This window comes from Plectropomus leopardus, chromosome 21 (assembly GCF_026936395.1).
Source record: "Plectropomus leopardus strain MGB_pleo_1.0 chromosome 21, ASM2693639v1, whole genome shotgun sequence".
NCBI lineage: Eukaryota > Metazoa > Chordata > Actinopteri > Perciformes > Serranidae > Plectropomus > Plectropomus leopardus.
In genome coordinates this window covers 14,987,115-15,009,872 of record NC_142196.1, presented here as the reverse complement: position 1 = coordinate 15,009,872, position 22,758 = coordinate 14,987,115, and the positions used below count along the sequence as shown (strand labels likewise).

At 40.2% G+C, this 22,758-nt stretch overlaps 2 protein-coding genes across 4 annotated transcripts in view; both read right to left on the bottom strand.

Annotated features, from left to right (window-relative positions):
* Positions 1 to 10,363: 10,363 nt before the first annotated feature.
* On the bottom strand, positions 10,364 to 16,184 carry prdm14 (PR domain containing 14). Its single transcript, XM_042510029.2, has 8 exons — positions 15,575 to 16,184; positions 14,696 to 14,749; positions 14,407 to 14,567; positions 13,477 to 13,747; positions 13,185 to 13,387; positions 12,670 to 12,771; positions 11,398 to 11,617; positions 10,364 to 10,894 (listed from the first exon to the last, which is right to left on the bottom strand). Exons 1-8 carry the CDS (start codon positions 16,182 to 16,184, stop codon positions 10,725 to 10,727), a joined length of 1,791 nt encoding a protein of 596 aa, XP_042365963.1. The 3' UTR covers positions 10,364 to 10,724.
* A 2,725-nt stretch (positions 16,185 to 18,909) lies between these two features.
* The window catches only part of ncoa2 (nuclear receptor coactivator 2), a 71,124-nt gene continuing 67,275 nt past the window's right edge, over positions 18,910 to 22,758 (bottom strand). For all 3 annotated transcript variants that reach the window (XM_042510085.2, XM_042510084.2, XM_042510086.2), the window contains one exon: positions 18,910 to 22,192. In XM_042510085.2, the coding sequence (XP_042366019.1) occupies positions 22,181 to 22,192 (12 nt within the window). In that variant the 3' untranslated portion in view covers positions 18,910 to 22,180. The remainder of the gene's footprint in view (positions 22,193 to 22,758) is intronic.

The window sequence follows — 22,758 nt, the reverse complement described above, 5'->3', positions numbered from 1 at the left end:
ACTGAATGGTTTAGTGAGTTTGAAATGATGAATAAAATGCTATGGCCTTTACAGTCACTATCTCAACCCAGTTGAACACCAGTGGTTAAGACAATGCACCACTATCTCCATAAGACCAAATCAACTTTTTTAAAGTTTTATCTTAAATCTATTAAGCAATGTCTAATTGTCTGCTGTACTCACGTCTCTTGCAAAATGGATCTTGATAGTAGTGTTGAGATGTCACTGTTTGCACAATGAAAAGCTACAAATCAGTCAGTATGCTCCAGTTCTTTAACTACTCTAGGAAGTTCAGTGTATAGTTTTGTATTTCTCAGAAAGTTTAAGAAAATGAACCATTACTACAACTTCATTTGGGGGTGGGAAGGGAGGAAAAAGACCATTCTGCCAACTCTTCATCTCCTAATGTTATTATTATCACTACAGCTGCTGCAAGGATCCAGAGTTAGAATTGAACATCTTTCATTTACAACAATAATCCAAGGAAATGTTTGACATTAGAGGACCTTTTCAGCCCTCTTCATGCACTTTAAACAACAAAATTTTGCCACTTTTATCAGAAAGACTCATTTGTTTTTTTAGTTAGAGACATATCTTAATGTGATGCTTCAAGGTATCTCTCACATTGGATTTCATATTCTGCAGAAATATGGATCATTTTTTTATAAACAGCTTTTTTTTCAAATATTTTACACAACAGAGACGATACAGATCAACATTGTTAAATAAGTAAGTAATGCATATACTGTATAATGGATTCCATAGCTCTCTGTTTCTTTTGTAAATCACAGGTGAACTGAAAACTTAAAATTGTTTGCATGTATTTGAAGAATTCCTTGTTTCATGCCAAACTGTGTGTCTCAATTTTATGGTATAATGTTGGTTTCAATGAAATGATTTAGCATGTTTAAAGTGAAATAGGTTGACATGTAAAGGAATCTTTTTTTTTACAAAATCCATTAAAAAAAAGCCACGTATATGTGTTATATCCAGACTGTGGACACTTAGCAGGCACCACTAAATCCTAAAGTGAAGAAAATACTTGCAGAGCTCTGCAGTTTTCCTCTGATGAATGTACATTAACAGAAATATAGACTGACTCTTACCGTATCTTGAGTCTGAGCCATTCTCAGTGAATTCTATTACCTCAGTTAATAAGGACATTGTCAATAAGTAGTCTGGAAAGTGTAGTTTGTATTAGTGAGGGTTTGCATCTTTTTCAAGTATTGAATATTTAGTAAAAATCAAGATGTATTTATAAAGTTGCATTATTGCATTTTTGAAATGTCACAAAGGTATAATAATAATAATAATTATAATGTTTGACTACAAAAAGCAGCAATGATTGCCACCACTAATTAATTGGCCTGGTGTTACCAGATGAATCAATGACCATCAGAAGATTGTCTGTGGCCGAGATGAATCTCATGTGTTGGAGATTGTTAAAAAAGCATAAACAGATCAATGCAGCTCCACTTTATAGGCTTGGATATGGCTTAGATATCCGTTCTGCTTGATGTTGGAGTGTGTGTGTGGGGCAGACGGAGCGTTTGGTAACCAAAGCTGTAACACAAGTCCATTTAGCATATGGCATTTTTACCACGGAGAGGTAAACACAGTGGGGAGGCCAGGAGAATAGTAAAACACACTGCTTAGGCCAGATCTCCCTGTGGACCCACACAGGGTGGACACACACAGAGGACACAGTGTCCAGTCCCAATGACAACCTGAGGTCACTCTGCTCAATACAGGAGGCTTTACTTTGTTTCTTTCCTAGAGTTTCAGTCTTTTCCTTCTCACTTTAATCTTGTGTCAGGCTCGTTAAAGGATAACTTCACGTCTAAAATAATCACCCAATAAAGATAGCTTTTTTTCCTTGCATGCTTCCATGTTGACCGAATAATCCAAAAACTGAGAAACTCTTGTTTGGGAAGCACTGAGCATATGACTAGATAAATGAGATTATACGGCATGAGTTGTGTGAGAATTTATAATCTTTTTTAATTTTTTGCTGTCGTCAAACATGGACCCCTATGACCTAAATATAACATGAATTTTCTCCGTTTTTGGATTCTTCGTTTACCAGAGGCATGCAAGAAAAACAAAGTATTCTTCACAAATTGTATGTTACACAGGGTGAATACTTGATATAGTAATTGTTATTTGGGGGGTGATGTAAACTTTAAAAAAGTAAAATAACCCACCTAATCACACTTTCTCCACCCACTATCTTAAACTTTCTTGTCCACAGTCCTTCATTCCTTCCTCTCTTTGGGTCACGGTGCATTTAAACGTGTCACAACACTAAAGGATGTTGATATCAACTGTCAAACCTTCAACCCTAATGGGGCTTTTTGAAAGTGACAATCTTAACAGATCAATGCACCCCTTAGGACTCCGATTACAAAGACTGTCAATGACCACACGAGGAGGAGAGGGGGAAAAGAAAACATGACACTAGAAGCATACGACAAAGTCAGCCGAGACATACCAACCACATACCTGCAGCTTGATTTACTGGATGTCTCAGGGTAACTTTGCTGCAGCCATCCTTTGTCAGCTCAGGAAACTCACAGGGCGAGGCTTCTGCTGAAAGAGCGTAAAAGACCAGTGGTGGCAGGGTGTTAAGAAGTTAGATGCCGGGAAGCAGCACTAAGGTGACGCTAGGCTAGAGAGAAGCCATAAAGGCCTGTTAGGGTACATTAGGTGGAGGAGAGGGTCATAAGGCTTCATGAATGTTTCAGCAGGACGGGGGGCATTTGTCTTCCAGCTCTACTGTCAAAAAGCCATCATGACTCAGTGTTGGGGGTGGGTGGCAGGTTGGGCTGCGGCTCCAGGGCCGAGACACTCTATTTCGCTGCGGCAGAGCACGCATACACAATCACAGAAATGCACCGAGAACACTCACACGCAGCATGACAAACCAACAGAAGAACATATACTCTTAGCTGCGGTAATGCACTCAGCGCCCGCCTCATCCTTCACAGTTTTCATCCCCATCACTGTCAACACACTTGCTGTTGAATCATTGCCTCTTTTCTCCTGGACGAGCAGCTTTAAGACCTTTCAGCATTACACTCGCTAATGTTTGGCACCATCGCAAAGCATCAGGTGCTTAAACAGTCACTCCAGCCCTGAGGTGGCTGCTAAACATCCACACCCCAGGGCCTTTCAGCCGCTTCTCCCCTTTGACCTATGCGGGCCTTTGGGAGCTGCCTGGGGTCACGGTCAATTGTCCCGTGAACAATAGAAGTGTAGCTGTGATAGCAACAGAGACTATAAAACCTGGTTGGTGAAGTGCGTTTTTTTAAAAGGCAGAGGAAGGAAGACGTAGACCCTGGAAGAGGAAAATCTGACCCTGACATCAACGTGCTAGCATAAAAATGTCAGCACTAGCGTCTACATGATCTGCAGCTCTCCTGGTGGTTTCATACATGCCACAGCACACGTTGAAATAACCACAGGACATGATTATATTTTAAGTTTGGCCTCTGTTTAACACAGACAGCACACAATGCAAACTCTGAGCCGAATCATCACTGTCCCACGTAGGTTACGTTAACATTAACTGAAAGGCCTCACATGCAACGCTAATAATAGCACGCATATGAACGTTGAAACAAAAACAATAAAAAAATCACATTTGAAAGGCATTTGGGAAAATGCAAGCAATAATCTCCCAAATTATTTGCTGCAAAATCAGATGACAAGTTGTCTTATGTTGGGGATGAAGGTGAGAAGACGAAGGAACGCAAAGGCCAAAGCTACAGCCAGTGGTGGAAGAAGTTCCTGAGAGCCATATGGGCTACATGAGTAAAAGTACAGATATCTCATCAGAAAATGACTTTGGTAGAGGTTACGGTCACCTGTTGTGTCAGAATCACACGCAGACACAAGTCTTAAATTATATGATGTTTACTGTACTGAAGAATCAAAAGAAATTTTACAATATTAAATTTATTGAAAGTAAAAATACAAGTAAATACTGGTGATAAAAAAAGAAAGTAGTAGGAATTTAGGAATAGGCTTAATTACGCTTGAAGAAACAAATGGTAATTTTTAGACTTTTAGAAACCAAAATCCTTTTTTTTTATATCCCTCCCATTCCTTAAGTAGTCAGTCCATCCCTTTCTTCCTTCCTTCCATGTTTTATAATAAATGCCTTGGAGGGAAATGTAGTAGAGTACAGATACTCCCAAAAAAATACATAATATAATAACATTACAACAAAGTATGATTACTTAATAACAGCACACTACTGTGCTGCTGGTAGTAGTTCTGAGAGAGAGGTGACTGAAAGAAATGAGTCAGGAGTAATGGGGCTGAAACTTTGGGATGTCCAGCCCTAAATTACAATATCTCCCTCAGAGCCTCATGACAACACTGTCACAGCAGGACTCAAAATAAAAGCAAATAATCCCTGTCTGGAAGTAGGGCTCTATTGGCAGGTGACACTGCAGTGATAGAGCCACAGAGGCATTCTTTAATTTCAACGGACCACTCTGACACTATATGGTGGATGATCTGCGCCTTCACAGTGAGGTACGATGTGGAAAAACCACATCATGATATGTGAAGGAGATGTCTGAGGGAAGAGGCCTGAGAGAGATCTCAAAGAGCTTGCTCGCAGCAGGTGCTACAAATCAGCTGATAGTAGCAGGGGGCGTTCAAGATCAACTGCAAACCACCATGGGTTTCACAGGAAGTAACACTCAACTTTTTCTGTATTTTTTTTTAGCTGTTAGCTCCCGAAATCAGTATTACAGTGATCAGAGAGGCTGAGGTGAAGCAGAGGAGGTGATAAGAGGAGGAGGGAACTAACTAGCTGATAAAGCAGTTGTGCTCTCTTGTCTCTGCGCTGTTAGCTTTGTTCATTGTGACTGATAGATATTGATGGATATGTGGCTGACCTCCCCCTTCTATCCATCACTCCATGTTCACTTGTGTGTTCAGATGCATATATGGGCATGCATGTGCAGATTTTTGTGCATTTGCTATATGCCCACACATACACCCCATGTGCATTTGAGGGCTCGGTTTGCAGGGTTTTGGTGCACTGTGCGGCTCACTCCTGTACTCTCATGATGGCCCGTGGGGAAATCAATCATCAGCTGTCCTGTGTGGCTGGTGACTTGTGCATTGTCCAGGAAAAAGAGATGAAGGGAACAAGGGAGGTGAGGAAAAGACAAGAGTGCTAATTAGCTAATCCACTTCAAGAGGGTTGAAATCTACCACTTCCTTCAATATGTCATACTCTGTCTGTTTCGGGCAGGCCACAATGTACTAAAGCAGAAGATTCTCTCTTTTTCTTCCATAACACACTCCGTACTCTTTTCCTCCCCCTCCCTGACAGTACACAGAGAAAGCAAACAGATCTCTATTTGATAGTGCGGAGTCGATGTCCTGCCATACGTGAGTCTTGTCCTCTAAGTGTTGGTCTAAATGGACAGCTTAGTTCGGATTAGTTGGACTAACAGCAAACATCTTTAGAGGCAGGGAGGTCACCTCTCCTGTGCATGGATGTGCATGTGGAAGGAGTACAGTGTCCATATGTTGTAAATCCTTCCCTCGAGGACAACACATGCTTCTTCCAGAAAGTACACACTCTTTGGCTTTTTAACATTTAACTCCCCCTCTGATCTATGTTTTATGAAATATCAACCAAACTGCTCGCAGAAAACTACAAGAAATAGATTTCTTGGGGTTACTCAGCGCTGCACTTTCACATCAGTGGATGTATGTAAGCAGCGTGTCTTTGCTCTGGCCAATAGTGTCGTAGCAGCATGTGGCCTGACTGTCCTAAAGTACCATTTTAAGACAGCCTTTCAACACCTCTACCCCACCGAGAGAAACATTCGCTTGAGAATAGACCCTGGCACAACAGGGGCAGCCAAAACCATGAGGCAACTGTCACACGGGAATTGCATGGCCACAAAGCATAACATACGAAATTTGCATTTGGTTCTTCTTAGCTGGGAAGACTGAATCTGGCTGCAATTTCTAGAAAATTATCTACTGAAAAATGCAAACATAAGGACAGAGGAAGAAGAAGAAAATGTAAGGGTGATTCTGCGTGTGAGGCAAGTAGTGTAACAGTTACTTCGCTCCTCGCAACCAAACTTCCAGCTTCATCACCCACTGGAATAACAGTTAGGTACATACAATAGCCTTGCGCATAAAGACACACAAATAGCACACTGAGAACTATTGTAAAGCGCAACGCATGGGGAGAAGAACCCTATAACACTTTCTAACATCCCGAATGACAATGCCAGATGTCAACCTACAAGCAGATTTACTCCTTTCAGCACCGTTGCATATGAATTGGCCGAAAAGAAGGGCTCGGCAGTCCGTCAGGGGTTAAATAGTTCAAACAGGAGCAAACAAATAGGTTTTTCTACAAGCATGATAGATAGATGGAAGCTCAGGTATACAGTAGATTCATGATGGGTTACTTTGAGAGTTGCTGGGGGTTATGTGGTGTGTGTGTGTGTGTGTGTGTGTGTGTGTGTGTGTGTGTGTGTGTGTGTGTGTGTGTGTGTGTGTGTGTGTGTGAGTGAGTGTGTGTGAGTGTGTGTGTGTGTGTGTCGGGGGGCGGTAGGCCAAAATATGTTGCCCCATGGGACCACAGTGGAACCTCACACCAGCCCCCACAGAGAAGGATAAGGCCATCTGCCCTCCTCACTCATCAATCCCACCTAGAAGACACACACACACACACACACACACACACACACACACACACACACACACACACATACACACACACACACATACACACAGTGTCGGGCAGCAATATGGAGAGGCTTTGCAGACAGTGTTTGATCTGCCTTTCATCCAGGCAGCAGCATGCAGGCCGCTGAGCCTCTCTGTGTGTCTCGTGATGTACTGTCCTCTGTCCCAGTGGAAATCACTGGCGTATAACAACAGCTCCAACCTGAGGCATGAATGGCAGGACACAAGCTGATCAGCCTCACGTCTTAACTGGGGGAACAGGAGGGGGTGGGCACAGCTCAGTGGATCCATTCAAACTTAAATGACTTAACTCAAATGTTTCTTTAAAGGCAGAATCACACAGAAAACTCGCCATTGTGACACAAGCGAGTTAAAACTCACATCCAGAGTGAACGCAGCAAAGCTAAACCAGGTGAGAAAAGTATAGCCAGTTTTCTTCCCTAACCACTGCATTTACTGTCAGTGCACTCCTGCCTCATGAACAAAATAAAACCCAAAGAAACCAAGTCAGGTTTATATGCAAAGCACCTTTAAGACAAAAGCAACTTTTTAGTATTTTAATTCAGAGTGAAGAAAGTCATCAGGACATAAAAAGGCATGATTTAATGTAATTCAAACAAAAAATGACAATAGACCAGATATACGGTTAATAAGCATCTCGTGTAAGAGGTATGTCCACTACAACAAGCACCAAAAATAAGGAAGGGAATATTTATGTGAGCACCTCTGCAAAGATGGTACTTTGACATATTTTCAAACAGTTCACCTTCTTGGAGCATGGGCAGTTTATAAGACAATGGGCCACTAGGGACAGATATGCAAAAGGTCCCACCATCTCTCCTACATTGTAGATGCTGTATGTGTCTGTGCAGTTATTTTATGTCTTTTGAGGACAGTTTGTGTGTCTTTGTAGTCAATTTGTGTCTCTTTGTAGTGGGTTTATGTCTCTTTGTTGTCTGTGTGTGTCTCTTTGTTGTTGCTTTGCATCACTTTGTCGTCATTTTGTGTCTCTGTGGTTGTTTTATGTCTCTGTTGTTATTTTGTGTCTCTTTGTAGTCGGTTTGACATAAAAAAAAAAAAAAATTGAGAGCCACGGGAAGATAAATAGCACGAAAACGCCTGAGTGTGAATTCAGTGTCAAGACATGAGTCAGCTGAGCCTAAATGCCCCAAAAAACATCATAAGTATATGTTTTGGGACGGCATATAGGGACAGAGAGGAGCCAGGTGTCACATTTACTGTAAGATTTAACCTATTGTGCCAAAAAGTAGCAAGTTTTCAGAATTGCCCTTCATCAGTTTTCATGTGGTTTGAGGCAGACTGAGAGCTGGTGTGGTTATAGTTTATGAGTCCACTCAGCTGAGAGTCTGAGGCCTGTCTGGAACCAGAGGCTGGCCTCAACATCAGCCAGACAACAGCACACACACACACATACACACACACACTACACTGACAGCTATTAGGCAATCAATAGAAGCTAATACATCAGAGCATTTGACCACTCAGCTCCACTAGCTTAGCAGACAGAGAGGAAGAGAAGAAATCTATCAATCTTTCTGTATGACGAAATGCATTTTACAAGCATGAAGCACACAGGTGGTAAACCCATCCCTGCAGCAGCAATATCCTCCTCATATCAGCAGACATTCCTAATTGATCACAAAAACAAATTCACGTTTATGGGGTGACGTCATGCATTGTTTTGGAGAGAGTTATGGCCGTCTACTTCGACCTCAGAGGGAATTAACCTCCGCAAAGCCATAAAACTCATATCATTAATATCACATTAATATAGAGATTAATCTGATGGATAGCCCTCCAGAGGCTCTGTTAACGTGCCAGGAGGTTAAGTGTGAAATCAATCCATATAAACGACCTGGATAAAAATTCTTCCATGCCGGAGCTGTCTTAAATCAGCCAATCAGAGAGGCGCTAGTAAAACCACTCTTTTAGCACGGCTCGCTAACAATCTCACTATTTCAGCTCTGGCAGCTCATTCTCCTCTTTTCTCCTTCTGTCTTTCTTTTTGTCTTTGTGTCTCGTCCCATCCTTCTCCTCCACCCCTCTGCTCCTAGAAGGCCACAAAGGGGAGTATCCTCTCTTTTCACAACAGGCCTCTTACAGAGGCTCGGGGGGTGTATACATGGGAGGTGCAGGGTGATCTGCACTTGTTCAAGGATCCATATTTTGTCTATTTGAAGGGAGAGGGAGGCTGTTAAACATTCAGTGAGGAGGCGACCCCTGACCCTGAAGGCTGCTGTCCGTCCGTTACAGTAAATAAACAGAGAGGCTGGGCAGAGCTCTGAAGAAGAGCGAGACAAAACAAGAAGAAGAAGAAGAAGGCTGGAAAATCTACTTTATCTTTTAATGGAAGAGTCATTTTTCAATCTTGCTTTATTTTTCTCCAGTGCTTGAATCTGTGTCGTAGCTCTTACTTAGCGCTGTCACACCACTGTCGTGTGGGACTGCATGCCCTCAGTGTGAAGTGTGGTGACCCCGAGGTTAAAGGTGACATAACAGAGCACTGAGACAAAGGCTGGACACTGTTTCTGCAGTCAGACCCCATGCTGCTTCCACCAACAGAACCAACTGAGGCTTTCCTCAAATTAACAGAATCTCACACACACACACACACACACACACACATCTATCTATCTATCTCGGGACAACACATGTGGGACAGTTGGTGACAGTGTGAGGGCAGATGTCAGTCACGGCGAGCTCCTTTGTGTGTGGAGCAATAGACCACCTCACTGCTGCACTCTATTGTCATTCATTTGGTCCAGAGGGGTTTGTTCATTTTGTTTTACTGTGAGCATGCAGCCTCCAATCCATCACTGGGCTCCTTAGAAACACAGCAGACAGAGAACGCACACACAAGGACACATGCACTGATTGGACTGATGCGATAAGCGCACAGGGTCCATATTAAAACGCACACACACACATACACACACACAGCATGCAACTGACTGCAAAATGTTAATCATGGCACCATCCATGGAGCATTATTTGAATTATTTTACAAGACTGATGAACGCTATTAACACTTTCAGAAAAATTTCAAAACAAAATGTAAAAAAATATGATGTGATGTGATAGAGTGAATAAAATCCTCTGTCCCATTTATGATGATCTTATTTGTTACATTTCTAACAAAAAAAAATCATCAAATCTTACAGTCAAAATATAATTACCTATAAAAACATTTTGTCAATTATAATAGACACTAAAAGGTCATGCAGTCCAAGGAGAACCGTTTTTTAACCAATTTATTTCTTCTCAACTGAGATTTTAATGGAAGACCTGCTCACCAAGCAAAACCAACAACCTTGTTCCCATGCGCTGATTTTTTTTATTTATTAGTCATGAAAAAGCAGACGCTCATAGAGAACAAACAAGGACACTTTGCCTTTGCAGCCTTACATTACAGTAAAAAATGCTAGAAATAAAGAGAGGGTGTAACATTGATTTTATACACAAATAGACTCAAATCTACACTGATAAAAATAGCTTTGCTTTTCAAGCGTTTTGTTGATGCAAGAAAACCCAATGCAATAATACTACTAATAATAATGATAATAATAATAACAATAATAACATTTTTTTTTAGTGTTTTAGGGAGTCACATTGGGTTCACAATACAATTGCAGTGTGAAAGCTTTAAGCCACAAAACAGACAACATATTTTAACATATTATAAATATATTTAGACACATTTTGCCAACAATTTAAATTATGATGAGCCTAAGTAAACAGGCCTATTATAGAACAACTTCTTTTTCTTAAGCAGCATTTACATAAAGAGAAAGCACGAGATCTTACCTCACTGGAGGCCTGATATAGTAAGCCTATTTTCGTGCTGTCACCAATGTGTTCCTGGAGTATTTCGTGATATCTGTACCACCTAAAGTCCTCTACGCATTACAAAACCCTTAGACTGCTTGTCTCTGTCAGGATTTACTGGAGTACAGTTTAGCTCAGATGGACTAGTTCCAGGGCCGATATTCTGGATTTAAAACTGTTAAACCGGCGTACTGACAGTTTTGTCCGGCGTTTTTCGGTGTTTTTGGATTGTCTTTCACCGGAAATACGGGTTCCTCCTGTAATCCACCCACTGAAGGAGACGGAAGAACTGTGCTGTCCAAGAGTTGCCTCTCTGCAAAACAAGAAAACAACTCAATAAATTAAGTTTTCCATGCGGAAACAATGCAATATTTTCCTGATGCAGTCAAAATATTTATCTGTTTTGACAAGCTAAAGACAAAAAAAACTTACAAAACAAATTATACTGAAGAAACTAACAAAATAGCGTGCAACCACAATTACAAAAAACAAACAAAAAAAATTACACACATTAAAAGAAACTAGTTCCACATATCTGGCAATTATACATTAGGAGATTTATATTATTATGAGGTAATATTTGTCAAAATTGTATTTTACTTACTTTGCTGTTAAAATTCAATTGTGTAAATTACGCGCAGCCTTTTGTATGTTTCTCATATGACTTCAAATAACCAGCTTTGGATTCTATCCATAAAATTAAACGGTAAAAAAGAGACTGTTCCCTGATAATAATGGTAAACTGAGAGGGGATCCCATAACTCCTATAATTATATCCGGGGGAAATCCAACCAAAAAAAAACCAGATTGTCTTACTTTTGTGACTTTTCATGTGATACTTCAGCTCCTGTTCCTCTTGAAAAGAGGCTCCGCACAGGTCGCAGGGATGGGGCTTGTCCTTGGCGTGGGTCCGCCGGACGTGACTATCGTGTGCGGCGTGAGAGGCGAAGGCCTTCCCGCAGTGCTTACACTTAAAGGGCCTCTCTCCGGAGTGCTGGCGGATGTGAGTTCGCAGAATACTGGAGGCAGTGAAGGCCTGGAGGAGAGGAAAAAGCATCCAGTGATATCCAATATATTTTTTAAATACTGAATTCACATTATTGATGGCAATAATGGTGGCAGGCTTTTAACCACAGTTTATACAACATTAAGGCCCTGGTCGTTTATTTTTTTATTTTTGTGTTTCCCAACTAGTTCAAAATATATCTGTATTTCTGTTTTTATTTTGTACTTTATTTTATTTTTAATTATCCCTACTTAATATACCTAATAACGATAATTTGGCAGAAGCCTAACATCTCATCGTTTAATGTCTTTCTGTAGGCCTAATTATTTCCGTTTTCTTATCTGCCGTGCCAAACCTCAAGCTCTTACTGTAACCATCAGGTCTCGTGCTTTATTGCCTAAATTGCCCAGATAAGGAGACGCAGGATCAGGTTAAACAAAAACCTTCTCCGGGTGCGTAAAAAGGGGAGGATATCGAGAAGAAAGGACAAAGAAACTTCAGCTCATTCCAGGGCCGTGAATTAAAAGTATAATCTCGGCAGACAAAGGGGTGGGTGTACATCTGGCGATAATTAGCATGTAAGTGTCTCGCGGAGCGTGCCCGTCCACGCAAACAATGATGAGGGGCTCGCGCCAAATGCACCATGAAACGAGGGCGAGCTGAATGCGCAGCGCTACTGAAAAGAAGAAGAGGAGTGAGGAGGAGTACAAGAAGGCCTGCAGGTCCTGCACTGAGAACCAGAGCAGGAACTAAAATCATTACTATCATAAAAAGCTATAATTAAAGCCTAATACTTATATTAGCGGGAGTTTCGGACACATGGAGACTTATGACTCTTCTGTTCAGCAGCATCAACAATGCAGTATTTTTTAATTATATATTTATGTATTTATTTGTTTTACAATGCAACAAATTCAAATTTTACTGAATATCTTAAGACATTTTTGTTTAAAAGGGTACACAGCATAACATAACTCAAAGTTTCTTCTGATAATTTTAAAGGCCTTTACTTTTAAATTCGTAGCTAAAGCCCCAAATAGTAACGTTGTTTTGGAAAAAGGGATGAATAAATGATTGCTCACCTTATTGCAGTAGACACATTTGTATGGCCGCTCTCCAGAGTGCACGCGCATGTGTTTGTTGAGACTGGACGACTGGGAAAAACTCTTTCCACACACTGAGCACTGCGGATCAGACAAATATAAAATATTAGACAGAGTAAAAGTTTTGTCATTTAAATGTCATATTTTTGTAAGATAGGAGTTTTGCAAGATAAGCTCTCCAATTTGGTTTTAGAAATATTTTTAAAATATATTATTATGCATGATTTTTTTTTTAAAAAAATGAGTAATTTTGTTAAAACTATTCAGTTGTGATGCTGATTGAAGTTTAAGTGTTGCCACCACCTCTTTCAGTAATGTGTCTTTAAAAGAGGCCTAATAAAACGTGAGGCTGCGGGGAGCTGTTCTTTCAGCACCACACAAACTTCAGCACGCGCCACTTTACTGGATGACGCACGGCTGTAATGATGTAATGGTCAGCAGTTTGGGTTTCCTGCACTTAATGCAACAGACACACACGCGCATTGCCCCAGTACCTTGTGAGGCCTGTGTTTTTCGTGAACGTGCAAAATGTGGATCCTCAATCTGTCTCTCTTCTCGAAAGATCTGTTGCAGAGGTGACAGGGGAACTTCCTGTCGCCCTGGTCCACGCAGCGCGTGTACTTCAGATGTTTGTCTCTGTAGTATTTGTATGCAAACACCTTCCCGCATCTGTCACACTTGAAACCCTCGCCGGTATCTGGAGGAAACAAAGAAAAAGTATATTTAGTATGGCGGTAAAATAGGTGATTATTAAAGAGTCAAACGAACAGGAGTTTAGATTCTGACCTTCAGCGGGAGGAACCACGTTGTTGTCCTCTCTGGGGTCTTTGAGGGTGAGAGGGATGCCCAGAAACTGCATGTAGCAGTCTCCATACCACACCAGCAGCTCCTGTCCGGGCCGGATCTCTTTGCAGGCCTCGTAGAAGATCTGACCCTGGATCTGCACAGCGATTAAGTTCTGCTCCTCCGGGAAACGAGCACACTTCACCAAAGACATCCAGTTTCCTGAGCCTCCCCTGCCGTCAACAAAATGACTCAACCGGCCGTTTTCAAACACCTGAAGGGGTAAAAGGTGTTTTTTCAGTATGCTGTAAAATCTGACAAGTTGATTTTACTTTAAAAAAATCTAGGAAACTGATTGCCTTGAAAAATGAAAGTAACTATAGTTATTAATCTTAATTTTTCTATTAAATTTAAGTATAATTGTTAAGTTTACTTAAAATGTATGTTTACTTAATTTTGTGAATTTGTTGAAAATTAAAAATGACAAACAACCATTTTTTAAACGACGTCAGTAAACCAAGTTTACTGTGCTATATATGTATTCTGCTGGTTGCAAACTAGTCAGTCATATTTGTATATTCTTGCTTATATGTTGTATATATGTTCAGAAAACAGACTTTGCAAATCTCCTAACTTCACTATTGGCCAAATCCTCTTTGTTATGATAAAGTCAAGTCAGACTAACTCAGTTAACTGAAGTTGCTACACTTAGAAAGTAGAAGGAACAAAGTGATTTCACTTGTCATTTCAAGTTCCAACAACTTCACAAAATTACATTTCAAGTAAACTTATCACTTAAATATAAGCATGAATTAAGATTTAAAGTTACATTTACTTTACTTTCTCAAGGCAATCTGTTTCCAAGATTATTTTAAGTAGGATCAAATGATTAGAATTTGAAGCAAAATTTTGGGAATGATATCAACACATTACCTCCCACATCAGAGTGTTGTCATCATATGTTTTAATCTCGCTGGTGTTCACCAGTTTGCCTTGGAAAGGTCCGAAGCGTGTCCCTTTGGGGATGCTGCTTTTTTCTGTGAAAACTCCACAGTGTGAGACGTTTCCCCAAGCTGCCTGGATGATGGTCAACCCTGCAACATTGTGTCAAAACAGCGTCAAATCTCAGCAGCGCCATCAGGAATTCAGATAAACAGGATTGAGGATGATTTATAAAAAAAAAACAAAAAAAAAAACAAAAGAAGAAATTGTCAGGTGTTACCTTCTGGAAGTTCAAGTGTTTCTTTGTCCAGTGGGAGGATGTGAGAGTCAGACACTGAAAAAGAAAGAGATATTAGGAATTTTGGAATGAAATAAATGGATTTGTTTATTAAATTTCTGTGAGAATTTTAGCAGACAAATTGAATAGTATAATTTGATGAAAATGATGAGGAATTTTTGACTCATAACTGTAAAATCGGACAAGTTGATTTTACTTAAAATAATCTAGGAAACTGATTGTCTTAAAGTAAATATAACTATTAATCTTAATTTATACATTCATTAATTAAATGTTAATTGTTATGTTTACTCAACATGTAGTTATAACTAGTTAATTTTTTGAAGTTGTTGCAACTTAAAACATGACAAGTGGAATTATGTTGTTCTCTGTTAGCAAAACCACCTTAGACTGACTTAAATTGATCATGACAAAGAGGATTTAGCCAGTGATGAAGTTAGGGAGATCTGCCTGTTCTGTTTTGCAAACATATTTAAGAAAATGCAAATATGACTGACTACTTTGCAACCAGCAGAATACAGACAGTATAAAACTCAGTTAAGTTGGAAGTTGCTGAAACTTGGAAAGAGTGATTATATTAAAGTTGCCATTTTTAAGTTACAACAGTTTTACAAAATCAAGTAAATTTAAAGTTATCTGAACAACTGATGTAAAGTAAATATAAATTAAGACTAGTTGTATTTATTCCCATTTTTCAAGGCAATCGATTTATTTATTTTAAGTAAAATCAACTTGTTAGATTTCACAGGGAACATTTCTGGACATTTTTGCTTGCAGGATTTTAGTACAACAAGGGCCAAATGCTGTTTTATTTTTTCATACAAATTTAAATCAACATCCAGATTTAAGCAGAAGTCTCACCTGACTTTTCGGGCAGGGCCAGTCCGGATATAGCGTGACCCGAGCTGCGCTCCTGGCCGCCGGAATAACCGTACAGCACCATGAACAAGTCATCCTCAGTGAAATTAAAAGAGGTTTTTACTGGCGACATGTCTGCGCACCGGTGGCGAAACAAAGCGTCTTTGGGCGGCGATGAAGACGCAGATGAAGATCTGTCACTGGACGGGCTGCTGAAGTCTGAGGACAGCGGACCGGCGGCGTGCTCCGTCACCACCGCAGCCAGCTCCTCCGGTTTGGAGCACAGCGGGTGTCCGGGCAGCATCTGGCTCAGGTAGGAGACACCGGAGGCGCTCAACATGTGCTCGTGCAGGACCGAGGCGTGATGTGGGAACGGAGGAGCTCCGCCGGGCAGGCTGAGCGGCAGGGACGCCTGAGTGTCCGACACCAGGCGACCGAGGGACTTGAGCGGGTGAAGGAGACTGTGCGTCCGCGGGAAGAAGTCCATGTAGGGGTGAGGACCGGGGAGGGGGGCAGGGTAGAAGCCACGAGCCGGGCTGCCCTTCAGCATGCCGGCTGGGTAGCAGCTCTTGTCCTTCAGCACTACAGGGATGCTGGACAGGGACACCGACATGACGGCGGAGATGTGGAGATGTTTCCTTCACGAGAGAGAAAGAGAGGGAGGAGGGGTGAGTTATAAAAGTTTAATGCAAGAAATCTAAAAAAGGAAACATGACATCAGGAGAGGTTGACCACACCTGAATTGATTTTTTAAAATGTGAGCAGTAATCCAACCAGTGTAATTTACCCTTTAAAATAATAATAATAATAATAATAAGAAGAAGAAGAAACTGTATCTTTTTGGCACTAAGAATTTCTTGGGCATTTACAAATTCATAATATCTGTAAAGACTTTACATTATTTTGGGAAAATGTGGTGTTTTCAATCACCCAAGAAAAGAATACAAATCTTTTTTTTTTTTAGTAACGAATTTGAAATGATTTTAGCAAAGTACTTCATACATAAATGTAGCAACAGAAACCTTGTACTGTCGCTTTTCTGAAAGATAATGCACATTACAGGAAACTACTCACTGATTTTACATTTTGTTGTGTATGTAAAGTATGGAAGGAAAAAACGTAGTATATTTGATAATCCTCTAAATTAGTCCCACAGATCCTGACAGGAAATGAAGATATAATACCATGAAACTTAACAATAAGCTGTAAATGTATTATTGAGAACCACCCTTTCCCCTCATTGACAATATTTTCAATTAATCTACACTTTATAAAACCACAATTTCCGTTTCAAAACTAAAACCTTGCTCAAAATCTGGACTGCTGCAAATGAATATATCGAACAAAGCTCTTGCGTAAGTGAAAGCAGTCCACAGTGAAATTGGACAGCCGATTTTGCAATATTTCCAGCTGAGAGGACACACAGCAGACACACATCAGGTGCTCATCAGCGGCTGGAATATGCCGTGCTCTTTTTAGGAAGTGTTCACCAACCAGCCAGTAAATAGAGGGACAAACCAGGGTCATGACACTAATTAAAGAACAGGCGGCCAGAGCAGAGGTCAACATTAATGAAGCTTTTTATGGACTTTATAATTACCGTCACAGCAAAAATACAATAAATAACATAAAGACGTTGCACTAATATGCTGGCTGAAATAGCTATTTGTTTTATGATTAAGAAAAAAAGGAGTAATTTAACAGGAGAGGAAATAAAAGGTATAATTATTATACTCTGTGCGTAATTTCAAGCCTATGGAGTGAAAAAAACAACAATTTGACCATGTTCATTTTTTTTTTTTTTTTTTTTTTAAAAAAACAATACTCAATTTGACATAAATCACAAAACAATGCGCCAGAATTAACTGAGTATATACAAAAGACTGTAATCCCCTAAATAAATGTGTTACAATAACTTAGGGAAAAAAAAGCTTACCTTGTGAAATAAATGAAAAATGATTCAAAGGGAACCTGTCTCACATGTCCACGAGCTTCCGTTTTATCAAAATCAAACGACAAAATCTCCAAACAGTGCGGGTATAATGCAGCTTCTCTAAACTTCAGTGATGCTCTGCAGGAACGTGTCTCTCTAGTTGGCTCGTGGTCATCTGAGGGCACCGACACTGTTCACACTCAGGTCTGCTGAAGATGCTCCTCAGCACCTTCTTCCTATTGGCCAGCAATCAGCTCGACCTCATGCATCTCAATGTCCCCAGAAGAATACATTTTCTCAGGGACAGCCCACCCCGTTAACCTCTAAACACCAGTCTGCTGCCACAATAAGGCCGATTGAGAGAGGGTTCCCAAACATTTCCATATGAGGACCACCACCCCAACACACACACACACACACACACACACACACACACACACACACACACACACACACACACCGTGAGATCGTATCTGAGGGACCCCCTGTGGAGTGGAGATATGTGTTGTTATGACTTGGATGTGGTGAATTAGGAGGAGAGAACAGGAAGATCTGTTTATCAGCTTCATCTCTCTACCACTGTTCCAAACTTCATTAAGAAAATAAGTAAAATAGAAATGATAATAATATGTAAAATGTAAAATGATAATTTGGTATATTTAGAAGGCCTATTTGTCGGCCTCTTCAACGTAATTCTATTGCATCGTTTGTGTTTGACTTGAATGTTATTTCTATAAAATCTCATATAGATGGGGGCGTTGCAAATTCGCGCAGTCACTGATAAATAATAAACAAATAGGTCCACGCGCTAACTCGTGTGTATGTGACACTATTTTTTGAATGTATAGCGTGAACTTATTAAACATTTCTGAGGAAATGTGTAGCAAGTCTTTAGAAATTCCCAAGAAAGTATTGTCTACTTGTGCAATTTCTTATTAATATTTTATTTTTTCAATAGCCTACTATTCGTTTTGATATTGAGGGGGCACATATGGGGTGGGCAACAAAAAATAATTTTCTGCACTCTGTTGAATTTTTAAGCACCAAATTCACATCTTTTCTGCATCAATTTGTGGTGCAAGTGTCTTTAAATTGATCAAAACAAAAGGCCTCTGCTACTTTTCTGTTTCGATATGGGTTTATATTTGTTGTATTTCATGCTGTTTTAGTCTATAAATCAAAAATAGTTGATACCTGGATGTAAGTCTAGTTCAATAATGGTGCCTCAGAGGAAATAAACCAACAGCGAAACCCATCATAGAGCGAGCCAATTGCTTCGTCATACTTTTTTATATGTTGAAAATACAATGAAATGTACATGGAGGCCTTTAAAAATCCCTTGAACTCGAAGCTCCTTCTCCTCTCACTTTCAATCACATGAAATAAGAGTCACTGGATTAAATACTGCAATAACAGAATTCTTTATTTACAAGGCAAATAGCATCAGCGAAGCCATATTAGTTCACAACTTGCATAACTGTGGTTTTAACTTCTCTTGTATATCTAGTTTTGCATAAAACGCTCACACACACTAGGGGTACAAAGGTGGATGCAGGTATACAGTGTGATTCCTGTGAACAATGCAGAAAAAAAATATCTGGGGGGAAAAACACAACAGTAAGCTTTCTTCAGAAAGTCCATATAATATATTACATATTGCTTCAATATCCCTATGTGTCATATTTTCCATACAAACAGTGAGGAGGGGAAATGAAATAACAAGAGTCTTCAACCCAACACAGAACAGAGAGCGATGAGGAGGGACAGTTCGACTGTGACCGAGTCTCCTGCAACTGCAAAGTGTTGAGCGATGATGCACCCATTCAATATTGTACACAAGTCATTATACAAATTTATACAGACAGCGGTGTAATGTACAAGAACGAGAACGGACGAAATCTAAGGCATTATGCTAGGGTTTTTAGCATTTCAAGGTTGCATCTTAGCTCTAAGAAATTGGCAGACAATACAAAAGGGCATTTAAAGTTCTTCGAAACCAAAAGTTAAAGAGAAAAAATATTTTTTTTATGTTTAGTGGCCTGGATATTTCTAAAGGGGCAAAATCATTTATTTGCACCTGTCCTCATTATAAATGCTAAAAAATGCATTGCTACCACATGGCTTTAAATCTTTTTCAAAATCTTGACAATCTTTGGAAATTTGCAAAGGGCTGTGAATCATTCTTTAAAATGGCTCAAAAAGGCTTGTTCTGCACGACTGTATGATACAATCACAACAGCATTTATCAAAAAGGTGTGAAGGCCGACAGCGAGGCGACTGCGGGGCATCTGCGTTTGATGACAACCGAAACATGAAAGCAGACTTGTTCTCCGGAAGTTGACTCGCTGCGGCTTCAAATTCCATTTACACATGAGAGCAAAAAGAAGCAACAATGGGCGACTTCCTGTCTAAATGCTGAGAAGAGCATGGTGTAACTGCACAACACCACGTGGTCAACATGTCGAGATAAAACACCATCAATCACATCCTTAGGCCTTTAATGACAATACATTCAGAATGATTCTCTTCCTGCTTTACGCTGCAACGTCTACATTAGGACCCTGTTAAGTGACATCATCAGAAATTTCTTTTTTTTTTCCCCGTGGGCCTCAGAACATGCTAACCAACAGGTCATTTCTCACTATGAAAATAAAAGCTGGTAGAATTCAGAAATCCAATTGAAAGGTGAGGATTATTTGGCTTGCTCCAAGTCTGTCCTGGGTTAAAATAGTTATAAAAAGTTTAGTTTTTTTTGAGGAAAATGTACTTTTGAGGTTAGAGACGATGACTTGCTTCAATCTTGTGAAGGTCAAACCAAACCCCGACCAGGGCACAAGAATAGCATGTCATTACGGAACACTTTATAGTCGAACTAACTGCCTGAGGTCATAAAATATGGCTAAGTGTCTGTCAGAGCAGGTCTGGTGAACCGTGCAGTCTTAACTCTGACCTCTGCGATAGAAGAGTGGCTGGAGGCTGAGAGGGCGTGTGTCAACAAGGGGATCACAAACTACTTCCCTCTCCAGGCCTCAGCCAGTGCTGCATAATCTAATAGGAACGCTGTGTGTGGATGTAGACTTTCTTGGTACAAACTGCAATAAAAAACTGTGTTTAATACTGCATCCAAACGTGGAGCAAAAATGTATCCTTTTTATTCAGGAAACTGTACAAAAATTACAAAAACAAAAACACAAAAAAACCCCAAGAGATTCTCAAGTAATCGTTATTGCTTGTTTACATCACACCAGGACAGTTTGCACCTAGCAGCTTGTATGAAGCATTTTTCACTCCAGACAACATAGAAAGCACACTTCTGTTATTTTTTTGAGTTATCGTATGGCTGTGTTGAATTTGTTTTTTGTTTTTTCATTTTTTGTGGTGTTCTATGCTAAAGGCAGAGAAGCAAGCGATAATCTGTACACTGTATACACAGCACACCCCCTTACGACCCCCTCCCTTCCTCCCGCCCCTGTCTGCATCGTACCAGAACGTCAGAAGGCTCCCAATCCACTTCCCAAAAACAAAAAATACTCTGCTTCAAGAGGCAGTTGTGACCAGACGGGGGAACCAAACCCTAAAGGAATAAAATAAATAGGAAAGAAATTGTTTTACTTATTGGTATGTACAATCTCTGTAATTCATTTTTAAACCATATATGATTTTGACATCTTCTTCTGAAACTACAGGACCAAAGTATAATCCATTATTCAGGTTAATAGAAGAATCTTCTCAGAAAGAATACAACCATTACTGTTAAAATTATAAAAAAAAGTGCCTCTTTCACACTTTTAGAAATCTTTTTTTTCTCTTGCTGCTACTAGGATAAACAATCATCTACAATAATTAAAATGAATCTATACAGAAAAATAAAACTTAATTTAATACACTATATAAACCTCTTGACTAGATTAGTCTAATCATACAAATCACCATTCCACTCAAACCATTCTTCTGCAGTGTTTTTCAAGATCAGTTTTTTCAACCATATCTTCATTCTACATCTTAATTCTCACAACAAGAAAAAAAAAAAAGAAAAAAAAACAACAACAACTAAAATAATAATAAAATAAAGAACAGCAAAAAGGCAAAACCGGCTAAGTGTTTGAGCTCCATCCGTGAATCTGAACATAACTTGGAGTCTTTGCTGCCATTTTGGAACTATGTGGAAATGTCACAAACGTGTGAGAAAAGAAAAAAAAAAAATCAGTGTATGTCTTTTTTTTTTTTTTGAGATGAGATTGTAAATGGCCGCTGTCCACTGAGAGGAATACATTCATCAGAACAAGGGATCCCACCCACTGCTGCCCCCCTTGGGTCAGTGTCCCCCACCAGGAGGCCTACAGTAAGTCACACTACGGTGAATGCAGCTGGACAGGCAGACAGACTGGCTCATCACAAGGCTCTCCTCCAGGAGGGTTAGGCATGTTGGACAGAGATCCGCCATCCCTCCCCAGCACCTCTTCACTCTCTGGTGTCTGTTCGGGCCGGCCGGGCTCCTCCGGGACCGGCGAGGAGGCCCAGCTGGGACAGACGGCAAACTCGGGGCTGGGGAGACGGGGGGTCAGGGCACGGCCTGGCTGGTTCAAGGGGCAGTCGGTTGGTTACATGTACAATTTTTAAAGGGCCGACGCGCTCCTTGCACCAGCTGATCACTGAGGTTACAAACTCCATGAGGGTCAACAGTATTTCTGCGGAGACACAACACATATTCACTCACAACGTTTAATAAACACGCATTCAACAGCACACTTGAACTTGCAGAACTTGCTGTGCGAAAAAACTGCTAACAATTAGAAACTGTCTTAGAACAAGTCCGTAAATCTGAAAAGCCTGCGCTAATGGCCAAACGGTAAATAATTGAAATAATCTGAGTGCCAATATATTTCTATAATCCTGGAAGGAGGATAAATCAAGTGACAGATATACTGGGATGTTACAACAGTCTGAAGTGCAGACAATCAAACAGCAGCACCTTGGTTAAATATTCATGGCCCTTTATTGGGCTTAAAAGCATCATGGACAACAACAGTGCATTTCACATACCAAGCTAACAATACCGGAGAGACAAAGGATGAAGGATTAACTTGGTTGACATTAAATAATCACCAGGAACACAGTTCTGACAAAGAGAAAATATCGGTACTTCTACCCCATTTTCTCCGATGTCAGTTATCTATGTGTAAAAGTGATTTGTCATCTTGCCAAATCACATTTTATTATTCTTGTGTGTGTGACAGTTTGACAAATCTGTGAC

Bases quoted from the DNA above. Each gene is read 5' to 3' on its own strand.
- prdm14 (XM_042510029.2), bottom strand. From the start codon at position 16,184: ATGTCGGTGTCCCTGTCCAGCATCCCTGTAGTGCTGAAGGACAAGAGC. The intron at 14,750-15,574 runs GTGAGACTTCTG...TTTCTTTTTCAG, and splicing joins GGCCCTGCCCGAAAAGTCAG to TGTCTGACTCTCACATCCTC. The intron at 12,772-13,184 runs GTACTGGGGCAA...TCTGATCCGCAG, and splicing joins AAAAACACAGGCCTCACAAG to TGCTCAGTGTGTGGAAAGAG.